At 48.3% G+C, this 27,435-nt stretch overlaps 1 protein-coding gene across 2 annotated transcripts in view; it reads left to right on the top strand.

Moving 5' to 3' along the window:
* Positions 1-25,811, top strand: part of RAD54L2 (RAD54 like 2) — a 46,438-nt gene extending 20,627 nt beyond the window's left edge. For both annotated transcript variants that reach the window (XM_040358749.1, XM_040358750.1), the window contains 19 exons: positions 1,014-1,165; positions 3,419-3,544; positions 4,067-4,299; positions 5,781-5,963; positions 8,106-8,239; positions 8,358-8,554; positions 10,337-10,679; positions 12,150-12,327; positions 12,783-13,016; positions 13,415-13,533; positions 13,624-13,742; positions 15,231-15,330; positions 15,582-15,787; positions 17,046-17,221; positions 18,941-19,137; positions 20,265-20,452; positions 20,660-20,749; positions 21,682-21,771; positions 23,846-25,811. In XM_040358749.1, coding sequence (XP_040214683.1) covers positions 1,014-1,165; positions 3,419-3,544; positions 4,067-4,299; positions 5,781-5,963; positions 8,106-8,239; positions 8,358-8,554; positions 10,337-10,679; positions 12,150-12,327; positions 12,783-13,016; positions 13,415-13,533; positions 13,624-13,742; positions 15,231-15,330; positions 15,582-15,787; positions 17,046-17,221; positions 18,941-19,137; positions 20,265-20,452; positions 20,660-20,749; positions 21,682-21,771; positions 23,846-24,669 — 3,889 coding nt within the window. In that variant the 3' untranslated portion in view covers positions 24,670-25,811. The remainder of the gene's footprint in view (positions 1-1,013; positions 1,166-3,418; positions 3,545-4,066; positions 4,300-5,780; positions 5,964-8,105; positions 8,240-8,357; positions 8,555-10,336; positions 10,680-12,149; positions 12,328-12,782; positions 13,017-13,414; positions 13,534-13,623; positions 13,743-15,230; positions 15,331-15,581; positions 15,788-17,045; positions 17,222-18,940; positions 19,138-20,264; positions 20,453-20,659; positions 20,750-21,681; positions 21,772-23,845) is intronic.
* The last annotated feature ends 1,624 nt before the right edge of the window (positions 25,812-27,435 follow it).

Raw genomic sequence — 27,435 nt, 5'->3', positions numbered from 1 at the left:
TGTTCACCGGAAATCTCTATCGTCGTCATCCGGGGCCGGACGATTCTTTCTCCGGGCCCCCCCCCCCCCTGATGGCGCGGGAGAGCCCGGAGAAGCACTGGATGGCCGCGGGAGGGGGGGGGCGGGGTTGTCTCCTCCCGTTGCCTATAAGAACAATCAAGCAGGGGAACTGCCACTATGATCATTCTTATCGTGCAGAGAATCGCCGGCTGCCAAGGATATCTGAAGGATGCCTGTAGCTGCACCCATCATTCAGATATCCCCGCACAAAGTCAAGGACGTCATATGACAGCGTGCGGTAGGGAAGTGTATTAACCCTAAAGGTTCAGCAACACACCAAAACACGTCGTTCCGGCATCAGGGCTTCAAATTGAGATTGTATGCGCGCTCCCTTACAGTAAAGACCCCTTTCACACTGGGGCGGTTTGCAGGCGCTATTGCGCTAAAAATAGCGCCTGCAAACCGACCTGAAACAGCGGCTGCTGAGGGCATTCACACTGGAGCGGTGCGCTACAGGACCGCTCCAAAAGTCCTGCTAGCAGCATCTTGGGAGCGGTGAAGTAGCGGTGTGTTTACCGCTCCTTCCCATTGAAAGCAATGGGAAACCGCGGCTATATCGCCGGCAATGCGCCTCTACAGGGGCGCATTGCGGGCGGTATTAACACTTTTTTTTTTTTTCTGCCGCTAGTGGGGGGTAAAACCACTAGCGGCCGAATACCGCCGCAATTCTGACGGTAAAGCACAGCTTAAAAAATATCGGCGCTTTACCGCCACTGCACCTCCTGCCCCAGTGTGAAAGGGGCCTAAGTTCTGGGCTACAGAAACACAGCACATGGGGGGAGGGGTATTTCTGTAAACTAAACCTGTATAAGGGATGCAGAAGCAAAATAGTTGAATTTATGGTAGAGCATAAATGTATTGAAATAGAGATGTAATGTTTTTTATAGGGTCCAGTACTACTTTTCAGTACTAGCTTCTTGCTTCTTTTAATTCATTACTTCTTTGCATTGCAGAAAAGTTCTCCGTGAAGATCAGTTGGAGGCTCAGACCAAAACCGCACAGCAGGAGGAGTTGGAAAGACGGAAACGTCTGGAGCAGCAACGGAAAGACTATCCACTGTCTATGATTCCTACTATACCGGCAGACTCTCTAGATTTCCTTAATGGTACGTTCTCTTGGGATCATCAGTAACCCTTGCAGTGTGTAGATATATATATATATATATATATATATATATATCTACACACACTGTATACACCCCATAACACCCCTATCTGGATACCCTTGAAAGAATTTAAACAAACTCTCTATTCAGAGACGTGATTTATAAAGAACGTCAAGGGGTCACTATCAGGAGGAAGGAGATCCTGATTCCTCTATATAGATCTTTATATCACTAGAGGGGTCACCAGCAGGAGGAAGGAGGTCCTGATTCCTCTATATAGATCTTTATATCACTAGAGGGGTCACCATCAGGAGGAAGGAGGTCCTGATTCCTCTATATAGATCTTTATATCACTAGAGGGGTCACCAGCAGGAGGAAGGAGGTCCTGATTCCTCTATATAGATCTTTATATCACTAGAGGGGTCTTTACCAGGAGGAAGGAGGTCCTGATTCCTCTATATAGATCTTTATATCACTAGAGGGGTCACCAGCAGGAGGAAGGAGGTCCTGATTCCTCTATATAGGTCTTTATATCACTAGAGGGGTCTTCATCAGGAGGAAGGAGGTCCTGATTCCTCTATATAGATCGTTATATCACTAGAGGGGTCACCAGCAGGAGGAAGGAGGTCCTGATTCCTCTATATAGATCTTTATATCACTAGAGGGATCACCAGCAGGAGGAAGGAGGTCCTGATGCCTCAATATACCGTAAATCTTTATATCACTAGAGGGGTCACCAATAGGAGGTCCTGATTCCTCTATATAGATCTTTAGTGAGACCTCATTTTGAATACTGTGTACAGTTCTGAAGACCTCACTTACAAAAAGTTTTGTAAATGATGGGATAGCACAAGTCCAGAGACGAGGAACAAAAATGGTGAAAGGTGTGGGGAATAAAACCTATCAGGAGCGCGCCTGCGACCCACGGCTGGGCACTTAAAGAGGACGTACCTGTACATGCTTGTGCCCAGCCGTGCCATTCTGCCGACGTATATGTGCAGGAGGCGGTCCTTAAGCGGTTAATGACCACTGATATAAAGGAGAAGTACGGTGGGAAGCTTGTTTGGCTGTACTCCCTCCTATAGATCACAGAAGTGCAGCATTTAATTCTGCACTCCTGGGACCTGTTTTTATCAGAAGCCTGCTGTCGGCTGACGTCACAGAGCCGGTCCAGGCTCGGGGCAAGGTCGCGACAATGGAGTCGGGATCCACCCACATGCCTGGACTGCCGAAATCTGCAAGCTGCTGGGAGCCTGAGCCAGCCGCCTCCACAGCCCAGATCTCCAGTTAGCGTCGGGGGGGCAGAGAATAGAGCTAGTGACTGACAGTCACCAGCTCTCTGCTCAGGGAGCTCTGACAACTGAGCGATTTTGTGGTGTTTGATCGCTCAGTTCTCAGTGTTAGAGCCGATGGGGGACAGATGCAGCATTGGACCGATGCTGCATCCACCTAGGTAAGTATGATTGTTAAATTTTTCTAATGCTTCTCTTTTAAGAATCAAACTGTAATTCACTGGTAAAACAGATCATGCACTATGAAGGTTTTACTAAGTTCTCAACCTCGCAGGGTAACCACGATTACCCCGAACGCTGAAAATTTGGAGCAGATTCTTATAAACATTTCAGACCCTAAAAGGGGAATTTGAGATTCTGAAAGTCTTTTATATGTTTTTTTTTATTTACTTTTTTTCGGTATCTACTACTTTGCCATGCTTTTCTGTCACAATCCAAACTTTTAGGCCGGAATCACACTAGTGCGTTGCTTTTTTGAGCTGCGTTGTCGTTGCAGATTTCTCTAGAGGGTGTTCTGCAGATCAACTGCGGTTTAGCTGCAGATCAGGTGCGAATTTGGAGACCTGGGAGAACTTCCGGGTGAGAGGAGAGTGGGGGAGAAGTGTATTGAGCTGAATGAGAGAAACTCCTGCAGAGAACTGAACACATGTGCGAATTAGATGCGTACCCATAGAAGATAATGGGACTGAATTCGCACCTGAGCCGCACCGCAAGACATAAAAACCGCATGCGGTTTGGAGGCAATACGCAGTGCGAATGCATCGCACATATGTGAACCAGCCTCATTGAAAACAATGTATTTTGAAATGTCCTGCGAATTAGATGCGGTTTAAACCGCACTCAATTCGCATAGGTGTGAACCTAGCCTCAGTGTTGCCCTGTAATGACACGCTCACATGTAGAATAAAAAGTCTTTTTTTTTTTTTGTTTGTTTTTTAAACATTTTCCTCGTCTCCAACAGAAGAGATCGAGCTGCGGCCTGCAGAAGTCTCCCAAATTGTGGGGAACCAGGAGATCATCTGTTTGGACAGCAGTAGCGGCGAAAGCGATGAAGATTCACAGAGGAAAATTGACAGCGTGACAGATGGTGAGACGCTGCTGGATGTCTGAGTAGTTCTGTTAGTTGGAGTGTTGGGAATAGAGTGGTGGGGATACTGCTGGAATATATCAGTGACCATTTTATTTTCTGGCCATCCCATATCCTCTATCCCATGGGTTCTCAACCTGTGGCTCTCTAGCTGTTGCGGTACTACAAGTCCCATCATGCCTCTGCCTTTGGGAGCCGTGCTTATAACTAACAGCCTTGCCATGCCTAATGGGACTTGTAGTTTTGCAACAGTTGGAGTACCACAGGTTGAGCACCCATGCTCTATACCAGGTATATGCAATTAGCGTACCTCCAGCTGTTGCAGAACTACAAGTCCCATGAGGCATAGCAAGACTCTGACAGCCACAAGCATGACACCCAGAGGCAGAGGCATGATGGGACTTGTAGTTTTGTAACAGCTGGAGGTCCCCTAATTGAATATCCCTGCTTTATCCTATCCCTCTCATTTTCTGGCTCACCACCCTCATTCCTTCATCTCCTCTCCCTTTCCTCCCTTTACAGAAGTGATTGAGCTGAGCTCTGGAGAGGACGAGTCCCTGTCGGTTGCAGACAGCGGGGATGGCCTCAGTGACACCGGCCATGAACTGGACCATGAGAATAGCGGCTCTCATGTCAACGATAACTTGAACCAGCCTGATGCTTTCGGGCAAGTGCTTGTCAACATCAACCACCCGCCCATGGAGAAGGACATATTCCTGGCCCCGCAGCTTGCCCGAGCCGTCAAACCTCATCAGGTGAGCACATTGTTATTTTTATTTTATTTTTTTATGTATGTGTATATGTTCTGTTATAGCTCTGACATATTCCACAGCACTGTACAGAGATCACTGAGCCAGTCACACCAGTCTCTAAACTAGAAGAGCTTACACTCTAATGTCCCCCCACAGTCACACACTACTATTATACATTTATATAGCTCTGACATATACCGCAGTGCTGTACAGAGAACAATAAGCCAGTCACACCATTCTCTGCGTGAGAAGAGCTTACACTCTAATGTCCCCCCACAGTCACACACTATTATACATTTGTATAGCTCTGACATATACTGCAGTGATGTACACTATATTATTATACATTTGTTTAACTCTGACATATACCGCAGCACTATACAGAGGACACTGAGATGGTTCTGTACCAGAGGAGCTTACACTCTAATGTCCCCCCCACCGTTGCACGCTATTATTATTATACATTTATATAGCTCTGACATATTCTGCAGCGCTGTACAGAGGACACTGAGATAGTCACACCAGTCTCTGTACCAGAAGAGCTTACACTCTAATGTCCCCCCCCACAGTTGCACACTATTATTATTATAATTATTATACATTTATATAGCTCTGACATATACCGCAGCTCTGTACAGAGGACAGTGAGATGGTCACACCAGTCTCTGTACCAGAGGAGCTTACACTCTAATGTCCCCCCCCACAGTTGCACACTATTAATGACAATAGTAATATTATTATTATACATTTATTTAACTCTGACATATGCCGCAGCGCTGTACAGAGGACACTGAGATAGTCACATCAGTCTCTGCACCAGAAGAGCTTACACGCTATTGTCCCCCCACAGTCGCACACTATTATTATTATTATTATTGTACTACATTTATAAAGCTCTGACACATACCGCAGTGCTATACGGAGATCACTGAGCCAGTCACATCAGTCTCTGTACCATCAGTATCTGCATGAGAAGAGCTTGCAATCTAATGTCCCCCCACAGTCACACACTATTATACTGATCTCTGACATATACCATAGTGATGTACACAATATTATCCATTCATATAACACTGACATATACAGCAGTGTTGTACAGAGAACACTGAGCCAGTCAAACCAGTCTCCGCATGAGAAGAGCTTGCACTCTAATATCCCCCCCCCCCCACAGTCCCACACTATTATTAATAATAATAATAATAATAATAATAATAATATTATTATTATACATTTTATATAGCTCTATCATATACTGCAGTGCTGTACAGAGAACACTGGGCCAGTCACATCAGTCTCTGTACCAGAAGAGCTTGCACTCTAATGTCCACCCAACAGTCTCACATTATTATTATTATTATTATTATTATTATTAATAATAATTATACATTTATATAGCTCTGACATATACCGCAGTGCTGTACAGAGAACACATTTCTCTTCTCCTGTATGCTGATCCACACTCTGTGTACTTTCTCCGCCATCAGATTGGAGGGATCCGCTTTCTCTATGATAACCTGGTGGAGTCTCTCGATCGCTTCTCCTCCAGCAGCGGCTTTGGCTGTATCCTCGCACACAGTATGGGTTTGGGAAAGACGCTGCAGGTCATCTCCTTCCTGGATGTTCTCTTCCAGCATACATCGGCCAAGACGGTGCTAGCCATTGTTCCGGTAAGTAACAGCTTATTGGTGTATACCCCAAAAAGATCCTATACATGTGTTTGTGTATGCATGTAGTTCTTTGTAACTCTAGCCTGTAATGCTTTTATCTATTCTGTTGCTGTAAAAATACTTGGTGATCCTACAGGTCTCCTACACCCCCCCCCCCCTTCCTCCTTGGCATTCTATTCTGACTGTCATTTTGTCCCTCATTTTCCTGGTTGGAGCTTCAAGGCGCGGTTCAGATTTTTACTGCACTGAATGATTGGTGTTTATTGCCATTCATATATAATATAAGCTGAGGCTGGACAAGGACAGATGGAGGTCCCTTAGAGCAGAAATCTCCAAAACTAAAGGCACATTCGCTAAAACCGTCCCCTAGTTACCCCTCCCAGTAGGGCCGGGCTTTTCCTGTCTAGATTAGCTTAGCTCCCCGACTTCTGCCATGCCGCTTTTGCACCCTTAAAGCTAAGGGAGCTCTGCTGGGCTCCCATGGAAAGGCTGAACTCTGGGTATAAGAGGGGAACTATATTGGGCACTCTCGCCCGCCATATAGTCTCCTGTTCTGGGAGGTCGTCATATGATGTCCCTCCCCCGTTCTTGCAGCACATGCGTGCTCGCGATGTCCAAAGTTGCACTGTGTCCCTCGTGCACAGCCTATCGCAGTAAAGATCCTGAGGACGTAGGCTCTTTACCACATGATCACCTGTGTCTGATCACGTGTAAACAAATGCCGGTTATCTGCATTTCCTTTCCTCAGCGCTGTCAGTGACTGAGGAAAGGAAAGTGATGAAACAGCTTTCCTGTGGTGACAGGGGCATTTACACTGATCGTCGGTTCTCCTGATGATCAGTGCAGCCCCATCGTTGCCGCCTTCCTTGAAAATTTTACAACAGAAACAATTTTAAAATTGTTGTTTTAGCAAAAAATAAAAACCCCATTGGTGTTTATAAAACACCAAAAGAAAGCTCTTGTATTTGTTTTTTATTTATAAAGCTCTATATGTCTCAAACAATAATAAATTATAATTAAAAAAATTTAAAATAATAAAAATTTAATTTGTGTGCAGCGTTGCATGAATGTGCAATTGTTATTCAGCTGAAAATTGGCCTGGGCAGGAAGGGGGTGAAAGTGCCGGTATTGAAGTGGGTTACATTTTTTAGATTTGATTCGATTTCTTCCATCTTCTCTATAACCACAACCATAGTTTATTTTTCTCTTCCGTTCATGGACGGACACAGCAGCAATTGACCTTAGGGTTATTATCCTTCCTTTCAGGAGATGACTAGGCAGAAAAAACAGCACTTCAAGTGTTAAAACACTTCTCTCAGTATAGCACCTCCCAGGGGGCGGGTCCCCCGGGTACATCCCTCTCTCTGCATCATGCAGCCCCAGTTTTTTTCTGCCTAGCATAAGGAGAAGATATGGCTCCTCTGGGCCCATGTGCTCTGGAGATTTTCTTGCGATTTTTTTTTTTTTTTTCGCTTGTATTTGATTTTTTTCCTGCACTTTTGGATCCTGGGATCTTCAATCAACTGCAGACTGGGTGACGGGCTGGATCTTCGATCCTTGTAGTCACCCCCATGTTCGGCCATCGAGTGTGTGCCGGCCTTTAGCTACGCGCTGGGCCGTCCACGACATGCCCCGTTGCTCCAGGGGTGGCCGGTGAGCTATACGCTCCAGGGCACACATATGACCGGTCTCTATGGCCGAGTCACAGTGTGCCGGGCCAACAGCCATGCCGTAACTACTGCGGACGTTGGGTCTGTCTGGAATGCCTCCAGCCGGTGGTCGCAGGATGGGTAAGTAGTTTCCCCTTGCCTTGGCATGGTGGTTCGGCTGGTGCATTCCCAGGGAGGTCGATCGAGGGTCCGCCCTGCTTTCCTCTCTCCCTCCTTCCCCGCATTCTGGGTGGCGGCCGTGAGGTTGGGGGTCCGCCTGGGGGTGTATTCCTTCAGCTAACCGTGCCTGAAAAATGTTGGAGTGACAGCACTAAGCAATAATAAATTCCTTCTAAGTGGACATGCCATACCTCGTTTGCTGGTGTTGGGGTATTTTCTATGAAGGGGTATTCTCCTGAGAGTTCATTCTCTCTGCTCCCTGAATCGCTGCTGCAGCTGCTCTTCCTAACGGAACATATATCCTTCTTCACAGGTCAACACTCTACAGAACTGGCTTGCCGAATTCAACATGTGGCTCCCGGCACCGGAGGTGCTGCCGCCTGACCATGATGTGGAGCTGCTCCAGCCTCGTTCCTTCAAGGTTCACACCCTAAACGATGAGCACAAGTAGGTGCCCTCACTGTACCCACCAACCAGACCAGTGCTGGAGTCTGATTACCGCTCTGTATCCTGTGATGATAATGTAGGGGGTGTGTCTTCTTTTTTTCTTTTTCTTTTTCTTTAGAACCACAGCTGCCCGAGCCAAGGTGGTAAATTCCTGGTCAACGGATGGCGGCGTCCTGCTGATGGGTTATGAGATGTACCGTTTGCTGTCCCTGAAGAAATCTTTCACCGTGGGAAGGAAGAAGAAAAGCAAGAAGGCCGCGGGCCCCGTGATCATTGACTTGGATGAGGAAGATCGTCAGCAAGAGATGCTGCAGGGTGAGTCTGCTGCAGTTATTTGTTTTACTGAAGTATGGCTTCTGATCGCACCCTTTGAAATCTTTGCTTTTGTAAAAAGTGGAGTTCCCCCCTGAATTTTTTTTTTTTTTTTTTTTTTTTTTTTTTTCAAACCCCCCCCTAAAAAATTGAAAAAAAATGTTTTAGACTTGCCAGAAATAGCGGTTGCTATGCGGAAGTCCATAATCTGCCCCTTCATCGTCCGCAATGGGTCTTCTTCCTTCGTCCTAGTCGCGGTATCTTCTGGTGAATGGGGCGTGCTGCCTTCTGGGAACTGTGTGTATCCCAGAGAGCAGCCGGCCCATTCACAAAGAGCCGCGCAGCTCGCGTATGCGCAGTAGGAAACGGGCAGTGAAGCCGCAAGGCTTCACTGCCTGTTTCCCTTACTGAGGATGGCAGCGCCGGGAGCTGCTAGGATGGAGGGATCGGCCTCGGGCAGCTGACATCGTGGGCGCCTAGGACAGGTAAGTGTCCTTATTAAAAGTCAGCAGCTACAGTGTTTGTAGCTGCTGACTTAAAAAAAAAAAAAAGATTGTGGGTGGAACCCCCCCTTTAAGGGCCAGGGTGGCACCTTGGCACCAGATCACATATACAGTGGTTTATATTTTTAGCACTGATCACTGTATTGGTGTAACTGGTTCCCCAAAAAGTGCCAGTGTCCGATTGACCGCCGCAATATCACAGTCCTGCTATAAGCCGCCGATCGCTGCAATTGCGAGTAAATAAATAGATGGAAATATCCCATAGTCTGTGGGCTTTAAAACTTTTATGCAAACCAATCAATATACCGTATATACTTGAGTATAAGCCGACACGAAGATAAGCCGAGGCACCTAATTTTACCACCAAAAAATGGGAAAACGTATTGACTTGCATATAAGCCTAGGGTGTCCATCTGCATGCCTCACTGTGTCCATGACTAGACTGATGTTTAACATGGGAGACTATGGAAGGGGTGCCCAGCTTTGAAAAATTGGTGCTCTCCAGCCGTAGGTCCCCCAGACAACAAATGTGTGCCAAGTTCCGGGTCCAGGGGACCTACGACCGGCCGGTCCCAGATTCCCAAATTCACCGGAGAAATTACCGTTTAACATGGGAGTCTATGGAAGGGGTGCCTGGCTTTAAAATATCGCTGCTCCCCGGCCGTCGGTCTCCCGGACAATAAACTTTGCACACTTGTAGAGGGTCCAGGGGACATAGGGCCCGCTGGTAACGGGTCCCCAAAATCCGGGAGATCGGGCGCAAAAAGCTGACTTGAGTATAAGCCGATGGGGGGCATTTTCAGCACAAAACAATGTGCTGAAAAACTTGGCTTATACTCAAGTATAAACGGTACTCTTAGACCCCTTTCACACCAGAGCGTTGGCTAGATTTAACCGCACTTTACCGTTGTTACAGGGGCGCTATTCGGCCACTAGCGGGGCGCTTTTAACCTCCGCTAGCGGCCGATGAAATGGTTAATAGCGCTTCGGCAGCTGCGCTTTTTCAGGTGCTATCTGGTGAAACTAGCGGTCAGAGAGAGCAGTGCCTTAGATGGTCTCGCACTATAAATATTTAGCTATGAGGACACAGAACAGGAGGGCCTAGGCACAGGTGGTGCACTGTTGGTTTTCATTAGGAAGTCAAAACAAAGGGTAGAGACTTGGGGGCAATTACCAGTTCTAAATGTTCCCTATAAGTAAAGTTGGGTAGAGTTGGTAAACTGTAATAAATGGAAGATTCACTTTCTATATCCCTAATCCCATAATTTCTGCTCTGCTGTAGGAATAGAAAAGGCTTTGTCCAGGCCAGGCCCGGATGTCGTCATCTGTGATGAAGGTCACCGGATAAAGAACTGTCATGCCAGCACCTCTCAGACCTTGAAGAACATTCGCTCACGGCGGCGGGTGGTGCTAACGGGTTATCCGCTGCAGAACAATCTTATCGAGTACTGGTGCATGGTAGACTTTGTGCGGCCTGATTTTCTGGGTACGCGGCAAGAATTCAGTAACATGTTCGAACGGCCAATCCTGAACGGACAGTGTATGGACAGCACCCCCCAGGACAAGCGACTGATGAGATACCGCAGCCACGTTCTTCACAGCCTGCTGGAGGGCTTTGTGCAAAGGTAAGGTCCATATTGATTTTTTTCGGTTTAGGTTGTGGAATGAGGATACCTGTCCTACCATTACAAGGTGGGTACCACTCTGAGACCCAGATGGGTGGGAACACCCAGATCTCCCGGTTGGGCAAGGGGATACACCCAGATCTCCCGGTTGGGCAAGGGAATACACCCAGAACTCCCAGTTGGGCAAGGGGACGATGCCCATATCTCCCGGGGTACCCAGGACATGCCCCGGGTGGCCGGAGAGACCTAACATGAAAAGGGGGCACAGCTCTAGCACTCATGGTGTAGTAAGTACAGGGGGCACCCAGATCTCCATGGTGGGCCTTGGCGCCCAAATCTCACAAGTGGGCACTATCAGGAGTAGTCAGCAGTGGCAGCCTCCATGCTTATCTGATGACAGGCGTTCTTTAAAGTGGTACTGTGACAGACCACCTGGCACCAACCCTGGGTGCTTCCGTCAAGATACAGCATCATTCACTCTGGAACCTTGTATCATAGCTGAGAATGCACCCATCTAGACACTAGCTTAGGTGCAAACTGGAACTGACTTTATTGTAAATTCACACAGAATATATACCACAAAAAATCAGGTAAGGGCTTGATCACATTATCCTACACAATGTAAACTGTAAACAGTATTTATTATGAATATACAATACAGAAATGCACTCACTAAGATAAAAACGAGCGGGGGGGGGGGGGGGGGAGCATTGCTACGATGTGGACAGGAAGCTAATGCCCTTAGTTGGGACCACTCTAGTCCTGGCCACAGGCTTGAGGAGTGGAGCTGGACACCGATGCCTATGTGAGATCCCATGTGCAATATTATTATTATTATTATTATACCCGGAAATTCAGCTGTAGACCTAGGAGCCTCCTCCCCGTGACGTAATTTCTTGCACGTGCGCAATCGGGGGAAAAGCATTTTCGAGGCATACACGCTTCTTCATCAGCCTAACTGCCCTGGGTGGTGGCACCCAGATCTTTCCGGTGGGGGGCGGGTGTCCCAAGATCTCCCAGGTGGGCACTTAGAAACTCCCAGGTGATCAATGGGCTCACAGAACTCGCTGGTGGGCAGGGAACTCCCAGATCTCCCAGGTGAGTGGGGTGGCACCCGGATCTCCCAGGTGGGCAGAGGCACCCGGATCTCCCAGGTGGGCAGAGGCACCCGGATCTCCCAGGTGGGCAGAGGCACCCGGATCTCCCAGGAGGGCACCCAGATCTACCAGGTGATCAATGGGCACCCAGATCTCCCAGGTGGGCACTATCGGGAATAGTCGGCAGTGGCAGCCTCCATGTTTATCTCATGACAGGTGTTCTTTAAGTTCTCAGCTTGTGTGGGGCTACTCAGCTTAAATGGTTTATTAACTCAACAGAATAGCTTCTGTATATATCTGAATTTGTTTTCTGCCTCTGAAAAACACACATTTGTTCAATTTGTCCCTTTTTTTTTTTGCCCTTGGTGTGTAGACGAGGACATACAGTTCTGAGGACCCAGCTACCATCCAAAGAGGAACACGTCATCCTGGTGCGTCTGTCCCCCATCCAGCGGGACCTGTACACTGAGTTCATGAACCGATTCCGGGACGCCGGGAATAGCGGCTGGCTGGGGCTGAATCCGCTGAAGGCGTTCTGTGTGTGCTGTAAGGTGAGCCGGCCCTCCCACTGTCATACAGGTCATCCTATGTTACACTAAAATAGCTAAGGAATTCTACCAGAATTCTTCTTGCTTCCAATCTGTAAGGTGCGCCGGCCCCTAATCCATTCGCCCGGCCCCTAATCTACATGCAGGGCACCGGACGCATGGATTCCAATGGGGTCTTTTTTTATTTATTTTAAGCACATGATTAAAACCTGAGAATCTAATTGGCTTAAAAAAAGGGTGGGCTTGGGGCGCAGAGCACTGCGTCCTGAGCCCACCCAGTTGTGTGACAATAGCAAATTAATATTCGCTATCGTCTTCCTGATTCTCCTCCTTGCCAATCAGATCTCAGGTCCTGCTTCCTGATTGGCCGAGAGGAGAATCAGAAAACAATAGCGAATATTAGCATACTAGCACATTATGCTTTAGTAACACTTTTATTTTTTCTACTTCCATTTCAGATCTGGAACCATCCAGACGTTCTGTACGAGGCTCTCCAGAAGGAAAATCTAGCCAACGAGCAGGATTTGGATGTAGACGATCTAGCTACCAATACCCGATGCCAATCGAAGGTCAAGACAGAGCCTGGAACCCTGGCCGCGGTTATGGGAGAAGCAGCCAATAGCAGGCTAATGCAGGGCCTTCCTCTGAACCCAACCCAAGAGAGAGCCAATCAAGTAGTTACCTATGAGTGGGTGAGTACAAAGAAGCACACAGGCCTCTGTCTTAGACCTTAGACCTCTGTCATATAGACCTTAGACCACGTAATTGTCATTCAAAGTGCGACAGTGCTGAAAATTGGCCTGGGCAGTAAGGGGGTGAAAGTGCCCGGTAGGCACGTGGTTAAACTGATATGATTGTTTTTCTGACTAGAAAGCATAAGTCACTACTGTTACTCATTCACATTTTGTGTGTCTATTGCAGCTTGAGCTATTGAGTTCTGTCAACTTTTTATCTTTTTTTTAGTTCTATCCATAATAAACACCTACAAACTACATTTCCATTACCATTTGCAAATTTAGAACCTGAAGATTTAGTCTTCTCTAGGCTTCCAGTATTCAGCCCTTCCGTTCACACATTTCCTCTCCTGCAGGCCAAAGAAATTATGTTTGACTACCTGCCGGGCCAGCTGCAGAACTCCCCGAAGATGGTGCTGCTTTTTCACCTGATCGAGGAGAGCATGAAACTGGGGGATAAGATCCTTGTCTTCAGGTGAGTGACCTGACCTGTCCCAGAGGGTGGTGGGGGGTGTGTATAAATATCCTGGGCAGTCTAGAGTAACAGAATCTTCTCCTTCCGCAGTCAGAGCCTGTCTACACTCTCCATCATGGAGGAGTTTTTAGTGAATCGACCAATGCCGGCACGGCCTGGAACGGAGGGTCAGGAGAGTCAGACCTGGGTCCGAAATCTCAACTATTACCGTAAGTGATCTTCTCTCTCACATATGGGGGGCGTGTGCTGGGTCTCTTATTGGGGGGTCTTTATACCTTACCTGACCTATATATGACTGGACCGCTACTATGGGCTTGTCACTGTTTTTGTGTGCGCCTTTTACACCTTACCTGGTCTGTACACTCGCCGGCCACTTTATTAGGTACACCTTGCTAGTAGCGGGTTGGACCCCTCTTTTGCCTTCATTCTTGGTGGAATAGATACAACAAGGTGTTGTAAACGTTCCTCAGAGATTTCCCTCCATAGTGACCTGATAACATCACACAGTTGCCGCACTGTGTCCATGCCGCACTGTGTCCATGCCGCACTGTGTCCATGCCGCACTGTGTCCATGCCGCACTGTGTCCATGCCTCACTGTGTCCATGCCTAGACTGACATTTAACATGGGAGTCTATGGAAGGGGTGCCCGGATTTAAAAAATCGGTGCTTCCCAGCCGTAGGTCCCCCAGACAACAAACTTTGCACACTTGTAGAGGAGAAATGGGGCTACATGTGTGTCAAGCTCCGGGTCCAGGAGACCTACGACCGGCCGGGACCGGGTCCCCAAAGTCACCGGAGAAATTACCGTTTTACATGGGAGTCTGTGGAAGGGGTGTCCAGCTTTGAAAAATCGGTACTTCCCGGCCGTAGGTCCCCCTGACAACAAACTTTGCACACTTGTAGAGGAAGAGTGGGGCTATATGTGTGCCAAGTTTCCAGGGAGCAGGGGACCTACGACTGGCTGGTACCGGGTCCCCAAAGTCACCGGAGAAATGACCGTTTTGCATGGGAGTCTTCCCATCGGTGCTTCCCAGCCGTAGGTCCTCCAGACAACAAACTTTGCACACTTGTAGAGGAGAAATGGAGCTACATGTGTGCCAAGCTCTAGGTCCAGGAGACCTACGACTGGCCAGAACCGGGTCCCCAAAGTCACCGGAGAAATGACTGTTTTACATGGGAGTCTATGGAAGGGGTTCCAGCTTTGAAAAATCGGTGCCCCCTGGCCGTAGGTCCCCCGGACAACAAACTTTGCACACTTGTAGAGGAAGAGAGGCTACTCGTGTGCCAAGTTTGGGGTCCAGGGGACCTACGGCCGGCCAGTACCGGGTCCCCAAATTCCGGGAGATCAGTCGCAAAAAGGTGACTCGGGTATAAGCCGAGGGGGGCATTTTCAGCACAAAAAAAGTGCTGAAAAACTCGGCTTATACTCGAATATATACGGTACTATTTTTATTTTTTACATTAATGGCATAATCATACCATCAAACATCTTACAAATACATTATACAAACTAACATAACCAGAAGCTTGTTGGATGGTGCAGATGGGAAGAAGTAAAAGCCTCCTCTGTCCAGTCTAACTTTTTGCTGCGGTAATGTGTGTTCTCATTGGGTAGATAGCCGTGGTCTATCAGCAGAGTGCCCTCTAGATGTGTATTTTATGCATTACCCAATCATGTTTCTTGTATTTCTTTTAGGTCTGGATGGGAGCACTTCAGCGTCAGAAAGGGAAAGATTAATAAACCAGTTTAATGACCCCAGTAACGAGAATGTGTGGCTGTTTTTGCTCTCCACCCGGTGAGTGACTTCTTCAGAAGCGTCTCCGATTTTTCATATTTGCACTTTGTTCCTATCATGGTATTTCAGAAATGTCCCCCAAACAATAAATTCAGTGTCCACTAGTTGGACTTCTACCTCTAGGTATGCCCTAGAATAAGGCTTACCTATAGGTAGTGGAAGTATCTCCTAAACGTGCGCCCGTGCCGTGAATTGCGGCCTCCCGGCCCTCACTGTATCCTCAATTGCTGACATCATTACTTGTCTTCCAGTGCGGGTTGCCTCGGTGTCAATCTGATCGGGGCGAACAGAGTGGTGGTGTTCGATGCTTCCTGGAACCCGTGTCACGACGCTCAGGCCGTATGCCGCGTATACCGATATGGGCAGAGAAAGCCGTGTCACATATACCGTCTGGTGTCCGACTACACCCTGGAGCGGAAGATCTACGATCGCCAGATCACCAAGCAGGGGATGTCAGGTGAGCAGGGGAAGGCTGTTTATGATGGTGGTGGGGGGTGGGGAATGTCATGTGAGCGTGGAAGGCTGAACATGGTGTTGGGGAGGGGGATGTCAGGTGAGAGGGGGAGGCTGTACATTGTGTTGGGGGGGCACGGGTTTTCAGGTGAGAGGGGTAGGCTGTACATGGTGTTGCGAGGGGGGGTGACAGGGGAAGGCTGTACATGTTGGGGGAGGGGGTGTAAGTGGGAGGGGGAAGGCTGAACGTGGCGTTGTGGGGGGGCAGGGGATGTCAGGTGAGAGTGGAAGGCTGTTCATTGTGTTGGGGAGGGGGGATGTCAGGTGAGAGGGGAAGGCTGTTCATTGTGTTGGGGAGGGGGGATGTCAGGTGAGAGGGGAAGGCTGTTCATTGTGTTGAGGAGGGGGGATGTCAGGTGAGAGGGGAAGGCTGTTCATTGTGTTGGGGAGGGGGGATGTCAGGTGAGGGGGGAAGGCTGTTCACTGTGTTGGGGAGGGGGGATGTCAGGTGAGAGGGGAAGGCTGTTTATGGTGTTGAGGAGGGGGGATGTCAGGTGAGAGGGGAAGGCTGTTCATTGTGTTGGGGAGGGGGGATGTTAGGTGAGAGGGGAAGGCTGTTCATTGTATTGGGGAGGGGGGATGTCAGGTGAGAGGGGAAGGCTGTTCATTGTGTTGAGGAGGGGGGATGTCAGGTGAGAGGGGAAGGCTGTTCATTGTGTTGGGGAGGGGGGATGTCAGGTGAGAGGGGAAGGCTGTTCATTGTGTTGGGGAGGGGGGATGTCAGGTGAGAGGGGAAGGCTGTTCACTGTGTTGGGGAGGGGGGATGTCAGGTGAGAGGGGAAGGCTGTTCATTGTGTTGGGGAGGGGGGGATGTCAGGTGAGGGGGGAAGGCTGTTCATTGTGTTGGGGAGGGGGGATGTCAGGTGAGGGGGGAAAGGCTGTTCATTGTGTTGGGGAGGGGGGATGTCAGGTGAGAGGGGAGAAGGCTGTTTATTGTGTTGAGGTGGGGGGTGGGGTTGTCAGGTGAGAGGGGAAGGCTGCACATGATGGTGTGGGGGGGGGGGTGGGCAGGGAGTTTCAGGTGAAAGGGGAAGGCTGTACATGGTGTTGGGGTGGGCAGGGGATTTCAGGTGGGAGTGGAAGGCTGTACATGGTGTTGGGGGGGGGGGGGGTGTCAGGTGGGAGGGGGAAGGCTGTACCTGGCTGTACACGGGGGAGGACCATGCTGGAAATGTCTCTGACTCCATATTCTTTGTCTCTAGACCGCGTGGTTGATGATCTGAACCCCGAGATGAATTTCACCCGCCGTGAGGTTGAAAACCTTCTGCATTTTGTGGAGGAGGAGCCGGATCTCACCAAACAACAATTGGACGCTGACAGGTTTTCGGAAACAGTCTTACAGAAGGCCTGTGATAAGTACCCCCATCTGATCACCAAGGTTCGTCACCGGCAGCCGCCTTTTTTTTTTTTTTTTGGGGGAAAGCAAAGAGGTCATGCCGGGGCCAGCGACATATGGCAACCAATTGGTTTATCGTATGCAAATATTGAATTGAAAAGTACCAAACAAACATATTTAAGATTTTTGATATAAAAATTTAAATCGTGAGGCAGTTTAAAAGATTGCAATCAATTGCATCAAGGGTTTTTGTATAGCATGTTTACATTCCATCACATATAGAGATCTTCAGTATCAGTCTGTACCAACACCTCAGTGCGTTTCAACTCATACAGAGTCTTCATCAGGAGGTAAAAAGGTATATTCTGGAATACAAACATGAATTAATACCCACAATTTCCACAAAAGACAAATAATATTAGCAGGTAACAGGCTGTAAATCAACCAATAATAAAAATTATAGTGGGTATAGAAATTAATCACCACCCCCATAACAGGATAAGTATCAACCAATCGGGTGTCATATCAAACCCCTTAATCGCAATTAAAAAAATTAATTGGTAACTAATTAATGGTTTTATATTAAGAATCTTTTATATGTTTGGTACCTATACAAAGGCCTATTCCATGTTTTTCATACAATAATATATTTAGGGATGATTTACTTTTTATATTATTTATGGTCAGGTGAAAGCAATAAGAGTTTATCAACCAATCCGGTGTCAGAGCGCCCCCTTGATCCCAGGTTGCATTCTGCGGGTGCCTACCAAAAGCGACAGGGGGTATCGTTTTTGCCACAGCCGTGAAGCAAGGCATTGGAGGTGCAGCATGTGTGCGCCCTAGGCCACTGCAGCTAAAGGGGGGGGTAGATGTTGAGGGGGGTCGTAAAAGCACATCTGAACTGCTGGGTTTTATCGGTACCCCCCCCCCCCCCCCCAGCCCGCTAGTGTGAACAAACCCGTAGAGCCCTCTCTTTGTGCTCTCCCTTGGGGATTACCTTGAACCTGTCCAGTCTAATAATGGTCACTACTTGGGGGGGGGGGGGGGGGGGGGATCTGTATTGTATATCCCTCGTGAGCCATGGATCCCAGCCTATTGATATTTTGAATTATCACTTTGACGTCCTATATTTGGGCTTGTCGGCTGAAAAGGAAGACATTCTTCTAATATCCATTTTCTCCATTTGTGACTTTCGTAGTCATATACACCGGCTATTTGGAAATTACAGTTGGTCGCCCTGTTTTTGCTTCGCCCAGCATTTTTGCACCTTCTTTGCGTGGCTCGTTTTCTTCTCTATTGGATGTCTGGTTTGGCCACATGCTAACCAAGAAACAAATTTGTAAGAGTGAGATCCCTTTCTTGCCTCTACAATTACTGTTTTTTCCTAAATTTGCATCCTGAAGAAGCCCTCAAGGCGAAACGCGTTGATACATTTGGGTTCTCATCATTTATATGTACTCATATGTATGACTTTTAATTCTTGTATTGTCCTTGTATCCTATGTTTTATATATGTGGTTTTCTTTTTCTATTAAACATTTTATATATTTTTTATACATCTTTATTGTTTGCTGTGCCGAGGAAAGTCCGATTAGGGTTCATACCCCTATTTTTTGCCTTTTCTTTACCTGGAGCCTAATAGCTCATAGTACATTTTTCTGGTGCTAGGTAGATCTATGGTTTGTCTGCATTTCACCATTGTGTTGGGGGGGGAAAAAAATATATTATCATATTACAGAAATGTTGAACTTCCTGTTTGCAGCATCCGTTCCAGCACGAGTCCCTTCTCCTGGACCGCAAAGAACAGAAACTGACACTGGCAGAAAAGAAAGCAGCAAAGCGCAGTTACGAGGAAGAGAAGAGGGCCACTGTGCCGTACTCGCGACCGTCCTACACACAATATTACCCTGCCCCAGACCACAGCTTGGGCAATATGCCGGCGTTCAGCCAGAGGAATTGGTGAGTAGTAGGGAAGGGAGGGAGTGGAAACGGCAGCGGTGGTGAGTGACTAGGAGGGTGGACTGGGAGGGGAGGGTAGGCGGCAGTTGTGAGTGACTGGAAGGGTAGGTGGGTGGGCGGTAGCGGTAAATGACTGGAAGGGCGGGTGGATGCTCGTCAGTGGTGAGTGACTGGGAGGGAGGGTGTGTGGAAGTGGTGAGTGACTAGAAAGGTGGCTGGGCAGCAGTGGTGAGTGACTGGAAGGGTGGGTGGGCGGCAGTTGATGAGTGGGTGGCAGCGGTGAGTGACTGGGAGGGTGGGCCGCAGTGGTGAGTGACTGGGAGGGTGGGTGGGCACTCGGCAGTGGCGAGTGACTGGGAGGGTGGGTGTTTCAGTGGCGAGTGACTGGGAGGGTGGGTGGGCGACAGCGGCGGTGAGTGATTGGTAGGGAGGGAGGGTGGGCGGCAGCTTTGAGTGACTGGGAATGAGTGTAGGCGGCTTTAGTGGGTGGCAGCAGTGATGACAGGCAGGGAGGAGATGGGTAATAGTGACAAGTAACTGTGAGAATTGGTGGGATTAACAGGAAGAGAGGACGGGATAGGGAGAGTGGGCGGCAGTGGCAAAGAGAGTAGGCGGGAGTGGTGGGAGTGGCAGGGAGAATGGGTGGCAGTGATGGCAGGGAGAGTGGGCGGCAGTGGCAAAGAGAATAGGCGGCAGTGGAAGGAGTGGCAGGGAGAATGGGTGGCAGGGAGAGTGGGCTGCAGTAGTGGCAGGGAGAGTGGGAGGCAGTGGTGGGAGTTGGCAGGTAGAATGGGCAGCAGTGGTGGAAGTGGCAGGGAGAGTGGGAGGCAGTGGTGGGAGTGGGCGGCAGTCTCAGGGAGAGTTGGAGGCAGTGGTGGAAGTGGCAGGGAGAGTGGGAGGCAGTGGCAGAAAAGGATAGCAATGGTGATGAGTGGTGGGAGGGGAGGGGCAGAAATGGTGAGTAATTGGCAGGGTTGGCAACAGTGGCGATTAATAATAGTGAGGATGGGCAGCGGAGGTGGGCGGTGGTTTGAGTGGGAGGGTAGATTTCAGTGGTGAGTTTTGGTGATGGGTGGCGGTCGAACTTATGGTAATGGTAGGATGATAAATGTATCTCTACCATCCAGGCGCGCTCTGATGAAGGGCGATGACAGGCCCGTGGCCAGCGTCCGACCCCTGCAGTCCACCCCAATCCCTATGATGCCAAGGCACATGCCCGCCGGATCCGCTTCTGGTTCTATCCATCCCTTTAACTTCCCAGTCAACTATCTACAAAGGGCGGGTGTCCTTGTACAGAAGGTGGTCACCACCACAGGTGAGCAGAACCGTCCCTTTCACCTCAACATTATGTACATTGTGTTAGAAATTCCCCATATTCTATTTTTGGTGCAAAAAGCAAGTCTCTGCACCCGCCATCCTGCCAGATCACTTCGGCATTCAGAGAATCAGTATCTGTATGTGTGCATCATAAATCTTTTGGTTTATCCGCTTAGGATTGTTTTTACTTTTCTGTCTCGTTTAGATATTGTTATTCCCGGAATGACGACCTCTACAGATGTGCAGGCCCGGATCAGCGCCGGAGAGAGCATTCATGTCATCCGCGGCACAAAGGGTAAGTGATCCTGGGGGGGCGGCGTATCTCCAGATACGCCGCCGTAATTTCAAATCTGCGCCGTCGTATCTTTAGGCCGTTTCTCAAAGTCAGAGACGTTGAAAAAAAATAGGCTTCCTCCGCCGACGTAACTTGCATACGCCGGCGTATAATTGTGTGCAATTTTACGCTGGGCGCTTCCTTAGATTTTCCGCGTCCAATATGCAAATGACCTAGATACGCCGATTCAGAAATGTACGTGCTCCCGGCGCATTTTTTTTTACGTTGTTTACGTAAGGCTGTTTTCCGGCGTAAAGTTACCCCTGCTCTATGAGGCGTAACCAATGTTGGGTATGGACTTCGGAACAGCGTCGATTTTTTTTTTTCACGTTTTATGTCGTTTGCGTAAGTCGTCCGTGAATGGGGCTTGGGCGTAAGTTACGTTCACGTCGAAACCAATGAGTATTTGCGGCGTAATTTTGAGCATGCGCACTGGGAGACGTCCACAGACGGCGCATGCGCCGTTCGTAATAAGCGTCATTTACGTGGGGTCACGAGTAATTACCATAAAACACGCCCACCTCTTCCACATTTGAATTAGGCGGGCTTACGCCGGCCAATTTACGCTGCGCCGCCGTATCTTAGGACGCAAGTGCTTTGTGAATACTGCACTTGCCTCTCTAAGTTGCGGCGGCGTAGCGTAAATAATATACGTTACGCCCGCACAAAGATCCGCTCGTGTCTCTGAATCTGGCCCAAGATCTCCAATTTCCCCGGCGATCTGCCTTGTTTACATAGGCAGGCCACCGTTCTGCCTCTCCTCTGAAAACAATTGGCGGGGCCCGCTGTGATTGGCTCCTGCTGTGTCCACAAGCCTAGTGCACTTGCCACAAATTCCCCATATTCTTAATTTACTGTACTCATCATTTTTTTTATTTTATTTCTATGCACAGGAACGTACATTCGCACCAGTGATGGGAGGATATTTGCCATTCGGTCCAGCACTAAGAAGAGCTCAGAATCTCGGCGTCCTCCACCTCTAAGTAAGCTGCTACTTCTAGATTACCGATCGCTGTGTGTGTGACTGACCAGGAGGATGCATTAGAAAGACACTGGAGTTTGTGGGTTTAATTGAATCTAATGGAGGGCGCAGGGATTGTGGCCTGGGTTAAAAATCCAGCTACATGCAGCATGTTCATTTTGTGTTTGCTTTTCATAGCAGAATGTACTTTTGTGCTCTATTATGAGGAAGGGGAGTATGTCTGTCTAGGTGTATTACTGAATGCTGATGGGACTAGGCCAAACTTTGGTGCCTATTGAACTACTTTACTCTAGCTCTACTCTACTCTAGCGCTACTCTACTCTAGCGCTACTCTACTCTAGCTCTACTCTACTCTAGCTCTACTCTACCTCCTACTCTACTCTAGCACTACTCTACTCTAGCACTACTCTACTCTAGCACTACTCTACTCTAGCACTACTCTACTCTACTCTACTGTAGCACTACTTTACTCTAGCTCTACTCTACTCTAGCACTACTCTACTTCTACTCTAGCGCTACTCTACTCTAGCTCTACTCTACTCTACTCTAGCACTACTCTACTCTAGCACTACTCTACTCTAGCACTACTCTACTCTAGCACTACTCTACTCTACTCCTAGCACTACTCTACTCTACTCCTAGCACTACTCTACTCTACTCTAGCACTACTCTACTCTAGCACTACTCTACTCTAGCACTACTCTACTCTACTCCTAGCACTACTCTACTCTACTCTACTCTAGCACTACTCTAGCACTACTCTAGCACTACTCTACTCTAGCACTACTCTACTCGAGCACTACTCTACTCGAGCACTACTCTACTCGAGCACTACTCTACTCGAGCACTACTCTACTCTACTTCTACTCTAGCGCTACTCTACTCTAGCGCTACTCTACTCTAGCGCTACTCTACTCTAGCGCTACTCTAGCTCTACTCTACTCTACTCTAGCACTACTTTACTCTAGCACTACTCTACTTCTACTCTAGCGCTGCTCTACTCTACTCTAGCACTACTCTACTCTAGCGCTACTCTACTCTAGCGCTACGCTACTCTACTTCTACTCTAGCGCTACTCTACTTTAGCACTACTCTACTTTACTCTAGCACTACTTTTCTAGCACTACCAGTTATATTTAGACACCTGACACAACTCCTGTAACAGGAAGTAAAGGAAAGACTATAAAAGGTCTGTGTAGTCTTATCTGGCTGCATATCTCTTTCTATGACTTTCGTTTCCGATATTTAAAGGTACCACAATACCTTGCGCTTTAGTAACCACTTGACCAGCGACATACCGTTACCTCGCTTGACTTCAAGTGGTTATACCGGGATGATGATGATAATCATCATCCCGGTATTGTTTTTTAGAGCCAGCGTTCAGCAATCGGCTCTCTTGTAAAGGCAATCCTAGCGGCTAAGTAGCCGCTGGATTGCTTTTGCAAGCAGTGGGAGAGGACATTGCCGGGGCAGAGGAGGGATCTGGGGGTCTAATAGATGAGGGAATAGGGATGATTGGGGGGTATTTGTGCTAAGAGGGTAATTCGGGGAGGGGAGGGTGGAATTAGTGCTGGGGAGGGGGGATTTGGATTCGAGGTGTGGGGAAGGATGTGTAGTTGGAGGATAAATTTGAGGGGTAGAGGATTTGCGCTAGGAAGGGTGATTTTTTATTTTTTTTATTTTTTTGGGGGTGCAAAGATTTGTTCTGGGAGGGGGCATTTCAGCAGGTGGACGGATTTGTACTGGGAGGAGGGGAAATTTATCCTTAGGGGGGTAAGCATGCGTTTTTGGCATGTTGCCCTAGGCTTTAGATAACCTTGTCCACGCCATTGCCTATTGCTATTACAGGGGATGTAAAAAATAAAATTGCAACACCCGCCAATTTATTCTCTAGGGCCTCTGCTTTAAAAAAATATATATAATATTTTGTGGTTGTAAGAAATTTTCTAGCAAAAAATATTGATTGTTAAACCAAAAATGCCAGAGAAGGCCTGGTCTCCAAGTGGTTCTCAACTGTCTACCTTTTTAGGTGGAAGCGTTTTGTTAATTAACAGTTGTGTTCTATTTGCTCCTAGGTTCCCAGCCTCAGCCAGGTTCGTACATGAGCAATGGCCGCCACGCTTCAAGCCCCCCCACCCAAGAGAAGGACGAGCCGCAGCGACCGACCTCTCCAGACAGTCCACAGATTCTGGGCGAGTTGCAGCAGTACAGAGATTCGGGGGGTTCCCGAGGCTCCAACAGCGCACCCCAGCTTCCCAACTCCATTATCCAACCTCAAAGTATGAACCAAGCTCCCAGAACGCTGCCCAGAAAACGCAAAGAGCCACCTGACCAGCTAGGCCTTTGGTCCTCCTCCTCCTCTTCTTCCTCCAAGAGACACCCCTATTCACAGTATGGTTACCCCGGCTTGGGAAATTTCGGTTTGCCACCTTCTTCGATGAACCACGGCTTGGCGAGAGCCGCAAACTCTTTGTACATGGGGGCCGGCAGCGGGTCCTCCCCCTTTCAGCTGCCGTCTTTACTCTCAGACCCACAACTAGGCCTCCCTCTTGCCCCGGAATCCCTCATGACGCCCAGTTCGGGTTCCTCTTCTGCCCCTTCGTCCAATATGCCCCCTTACATGTTGCCCTCTAATTTCCCTCTCCAGTATACACCACCGTTGGTCCCTCAAACCCGGATGTACGCCCCGTTCCCTTCTTCTTCTGTGCTCAACCGGGGACTGTCGAGCAACAACGCCGCGTCAAACTTCCCAGGCTACCTCTCCTCCCAGTCCAGCTACCAGTCCCCCAACGGCGGGTCCACCTCCCACTCGCTCCCCTCGGGGGAAGCTGAAGCGGGATCGAGCGACGAGGACGACGGGAGAGACGATGACGACGTGGTGGAGGTGATGGGGAAGTGATGAAATCGTGACCTTTGGACTTCAGTTAGGAGAAGGCCTTTTTGAAAAAAAACTATATATACCTTCCCCCCCCCACCCCCTTAAGCAGCAGCACTGGTTGTCACCTGTGCCAGAAAGTTGTCGGGTAAAAATCTGCAACCCTCTGATGCGTTTCGAGAAGGTGCTGGACCAACAAGCACAGGAAAACCAGCTCAATATTTTTTTTTTTCATCATTGTGTCATTCCACTTAGGGGGGAGGACAACATATGGAGGGGGGGGGGGGGGCGATTTCGGATCTACTTCCTCCCCTGGATCCTCTGTAAGAAAAGACGCCGTCTGCTTTTGAACCTCCAAAATACACTTATTTTTTTTTCTCCTCCCCCCGCCCCCAACACCTTGCTGTCGAAATTGAATGTCATGTTGGACGTTGACCTCCTCGTTGGATTGGAAGGCATCTTGGCGACGGCGGCACCCTTCTCCAAGTGTCGGAAATTGCGATTTTTCCTTCCTGCAAGAGCACACAACGCTGCGGCGGCGGGAACCCCTCACAGGGGCAGCGTTATCCTCTTAAGACTGGTGAACGCCAAAACGCCTGCGCCTGACTTCTAAGATCTGCCCTGGGTGTTTTTTTTTTTATATCTCGGGAAAGGGGGGGGGATAAACATTGGAGTTTTATTAATTTTTTTTTCTTTTCTAATATGGATTCACGTAGAACACTCGGAAACGGGCGCGTCCGATGCGGATACCTGTGCGCAGTTGGTGACGCTTTTACAAAATGTTGTTGTCCGATGTATAATAAGAAAAAAAGAATGGTGGATCTGTTCTGCAGTGGTGACAGCCCCCCCCTCCTCCATTCCCTACCCTCCCCCAGCCCTGCAGTGAAGGGGTTAACTTAATCAGGTCTTTTTTGATGTTTTATCAGATGTATTTTCTGTAAATGTTATTTTTTTTGTTTTTTTATTACACTCTGCGTTTTTTTTTTTTTTTCTCAGATTTCGATGACGTTGGCCTCATTAAATTTTTATTTTTGTTGATACACTAATTGCACCGCAATGGAGAGCAGAGGTCACTGTAGTGCAATCTGTGTATCAGAATAAAATTAATAATAAAAAAAAAAAAGAAAAAAAATTATGTATACTTTTGAAGCGTAAAAAAAAAAAAAGCCACAGTGACCAATCGCCACTGACAACACTGAAGTGCTAAAAATCCGACACTTGATTGGGTGCTGCGGTTTTCTTGCCTGGCGGTGCGCTTTTGTTTCATGTTAAGGACAGAAGGGAATAAATTATATGGTCTGTGCAGATTATTTTTGTTGGGACTGAGAAACCGTTGCCGGTAGCAACGACCGGGCCGTCGGCTTCCGGAGATCGCAGCAATAAGTGGCAGTACATAAAAGCGCAGCGCAGGTAACATGGAGGACGTAGTATTAAACGGTGGCTGGAAAGGTTTCTTTTTTTTTTTTACTCTGTAGGATATGAGTGCTCAATCTGTGGCCCTCCAGCTGTTGTGAAACTACAAGTCCCATCATGCTTCTGCCGTTGGGTATTATGCTCAGGGTCGTTTTTTTAGGCAGGGGCAAAATGGGAAGCTGCCCTGGGCCCTGTCATTGTTGTGGGGCCCAAAGCAGCTACCTCATACTTGCCAACTATCCCAGGTTATATTCCCTTGTCCCTTGAAGTTTTAGTCTCATTCACACTAGTGGCCAGTGTGAAGGTCCCCCTCCTTACATTGGGGGTTACTGTAAATGCTTCTATTACATTTAGTGGTCAGTGTAATCCCCTATTACATTGATGGCCAGTGTAAACCCCTATTACATTGGTGGCCAGTGTAAACCCCTATTACATTGGTGGCCAGTGTAATCCCCTATTACATTGATGGCCAGTGTAAACCCCTATTACATTGGTGGCCAGTTTAAACCCCTATTGGTGGCCAGTTTAAACCCCTATTGGTGGCCAGTTTAAACCCCTATTGGTGGCCAGTTTAAACCCCTATTGGTGGCCAGTTTAAACCCCTATTACATTGGGTGGCCAGTGTAAACCCCTATTACATTGGGTGGCCAGTGTAAACCCCTATTACATTGGGTGGCCAGTGTAAACCCCTATTACATTAGTGGTCAGTGTAAACCCCTATTGCATTGGTGGCCAGTGTAAACCCCTATTGCATTGGTGGCCAGTTTAAACCCCTATTGGTGGCCAGTTTAAACCCCTATTGGTGGCCAGTTTAAACCCCTATTGGTGGCCAGTTTAAACCCCTATTGGTGGCCAGTTTAAACCCCTATTGGTGGCCAGTTTAAACCCCTATTACATTGGGTGGCCAGTGTAAACCCCTATTACATTGGGTGGCCAGTGTAGATCCCTATTACATTGGGTGGCCAGTGTAAACCCCTATTACATTGGGTGGCCAGTGTAAACCCCTATTACATTGGGTGGCCAGTGTAAACCCCTATTACATTGGGTGGCCAGTGTAAACCCCTATTACATGGGTGGCCAGTGTAAACCCCTATTACATGGGTGGCCAGTGTAAACCCCTATTACATTGGGTGGCCAGTGTAAACCCCTATTACATTGATAGTCAGTAAACAAATCAGCATTGCCATTGATCACACCATTCCCTCCCCCCAGCACTACCACTGATCCCAGGAATTCTAGGATCCCTAGGAGTTTTCCGTCTATTGATGGGTCCCCTCACCACCCCAGACCATGGTGTGCAGGCAGGTGGAGAGTAAAATCGCATGAAGGGGCGGGAAAGAAATTGTTTGCCCAGGGTCCAATCAATATTAAAGACAG

The sequence above is a fragment of the Rana temporaria genome, chromosome 7 (assembly GCF_905171775.1).
Source record: "Rana temporaria chromosome 7, aRanTem1.1, whole genome shotgun sequence".
Classification (NCBI taxonomy): domain Eukaryota; kingdom Metazoa; phylum Chordata; class Amphibia; order Anura; family Ranidae; genus Rana; species Rana temporaria.
The sequence above is the reverse complement of the archived record's forward strand: the minus strand, read 5'-3'. Positions and strand labels throughout refer to the sequence as shown.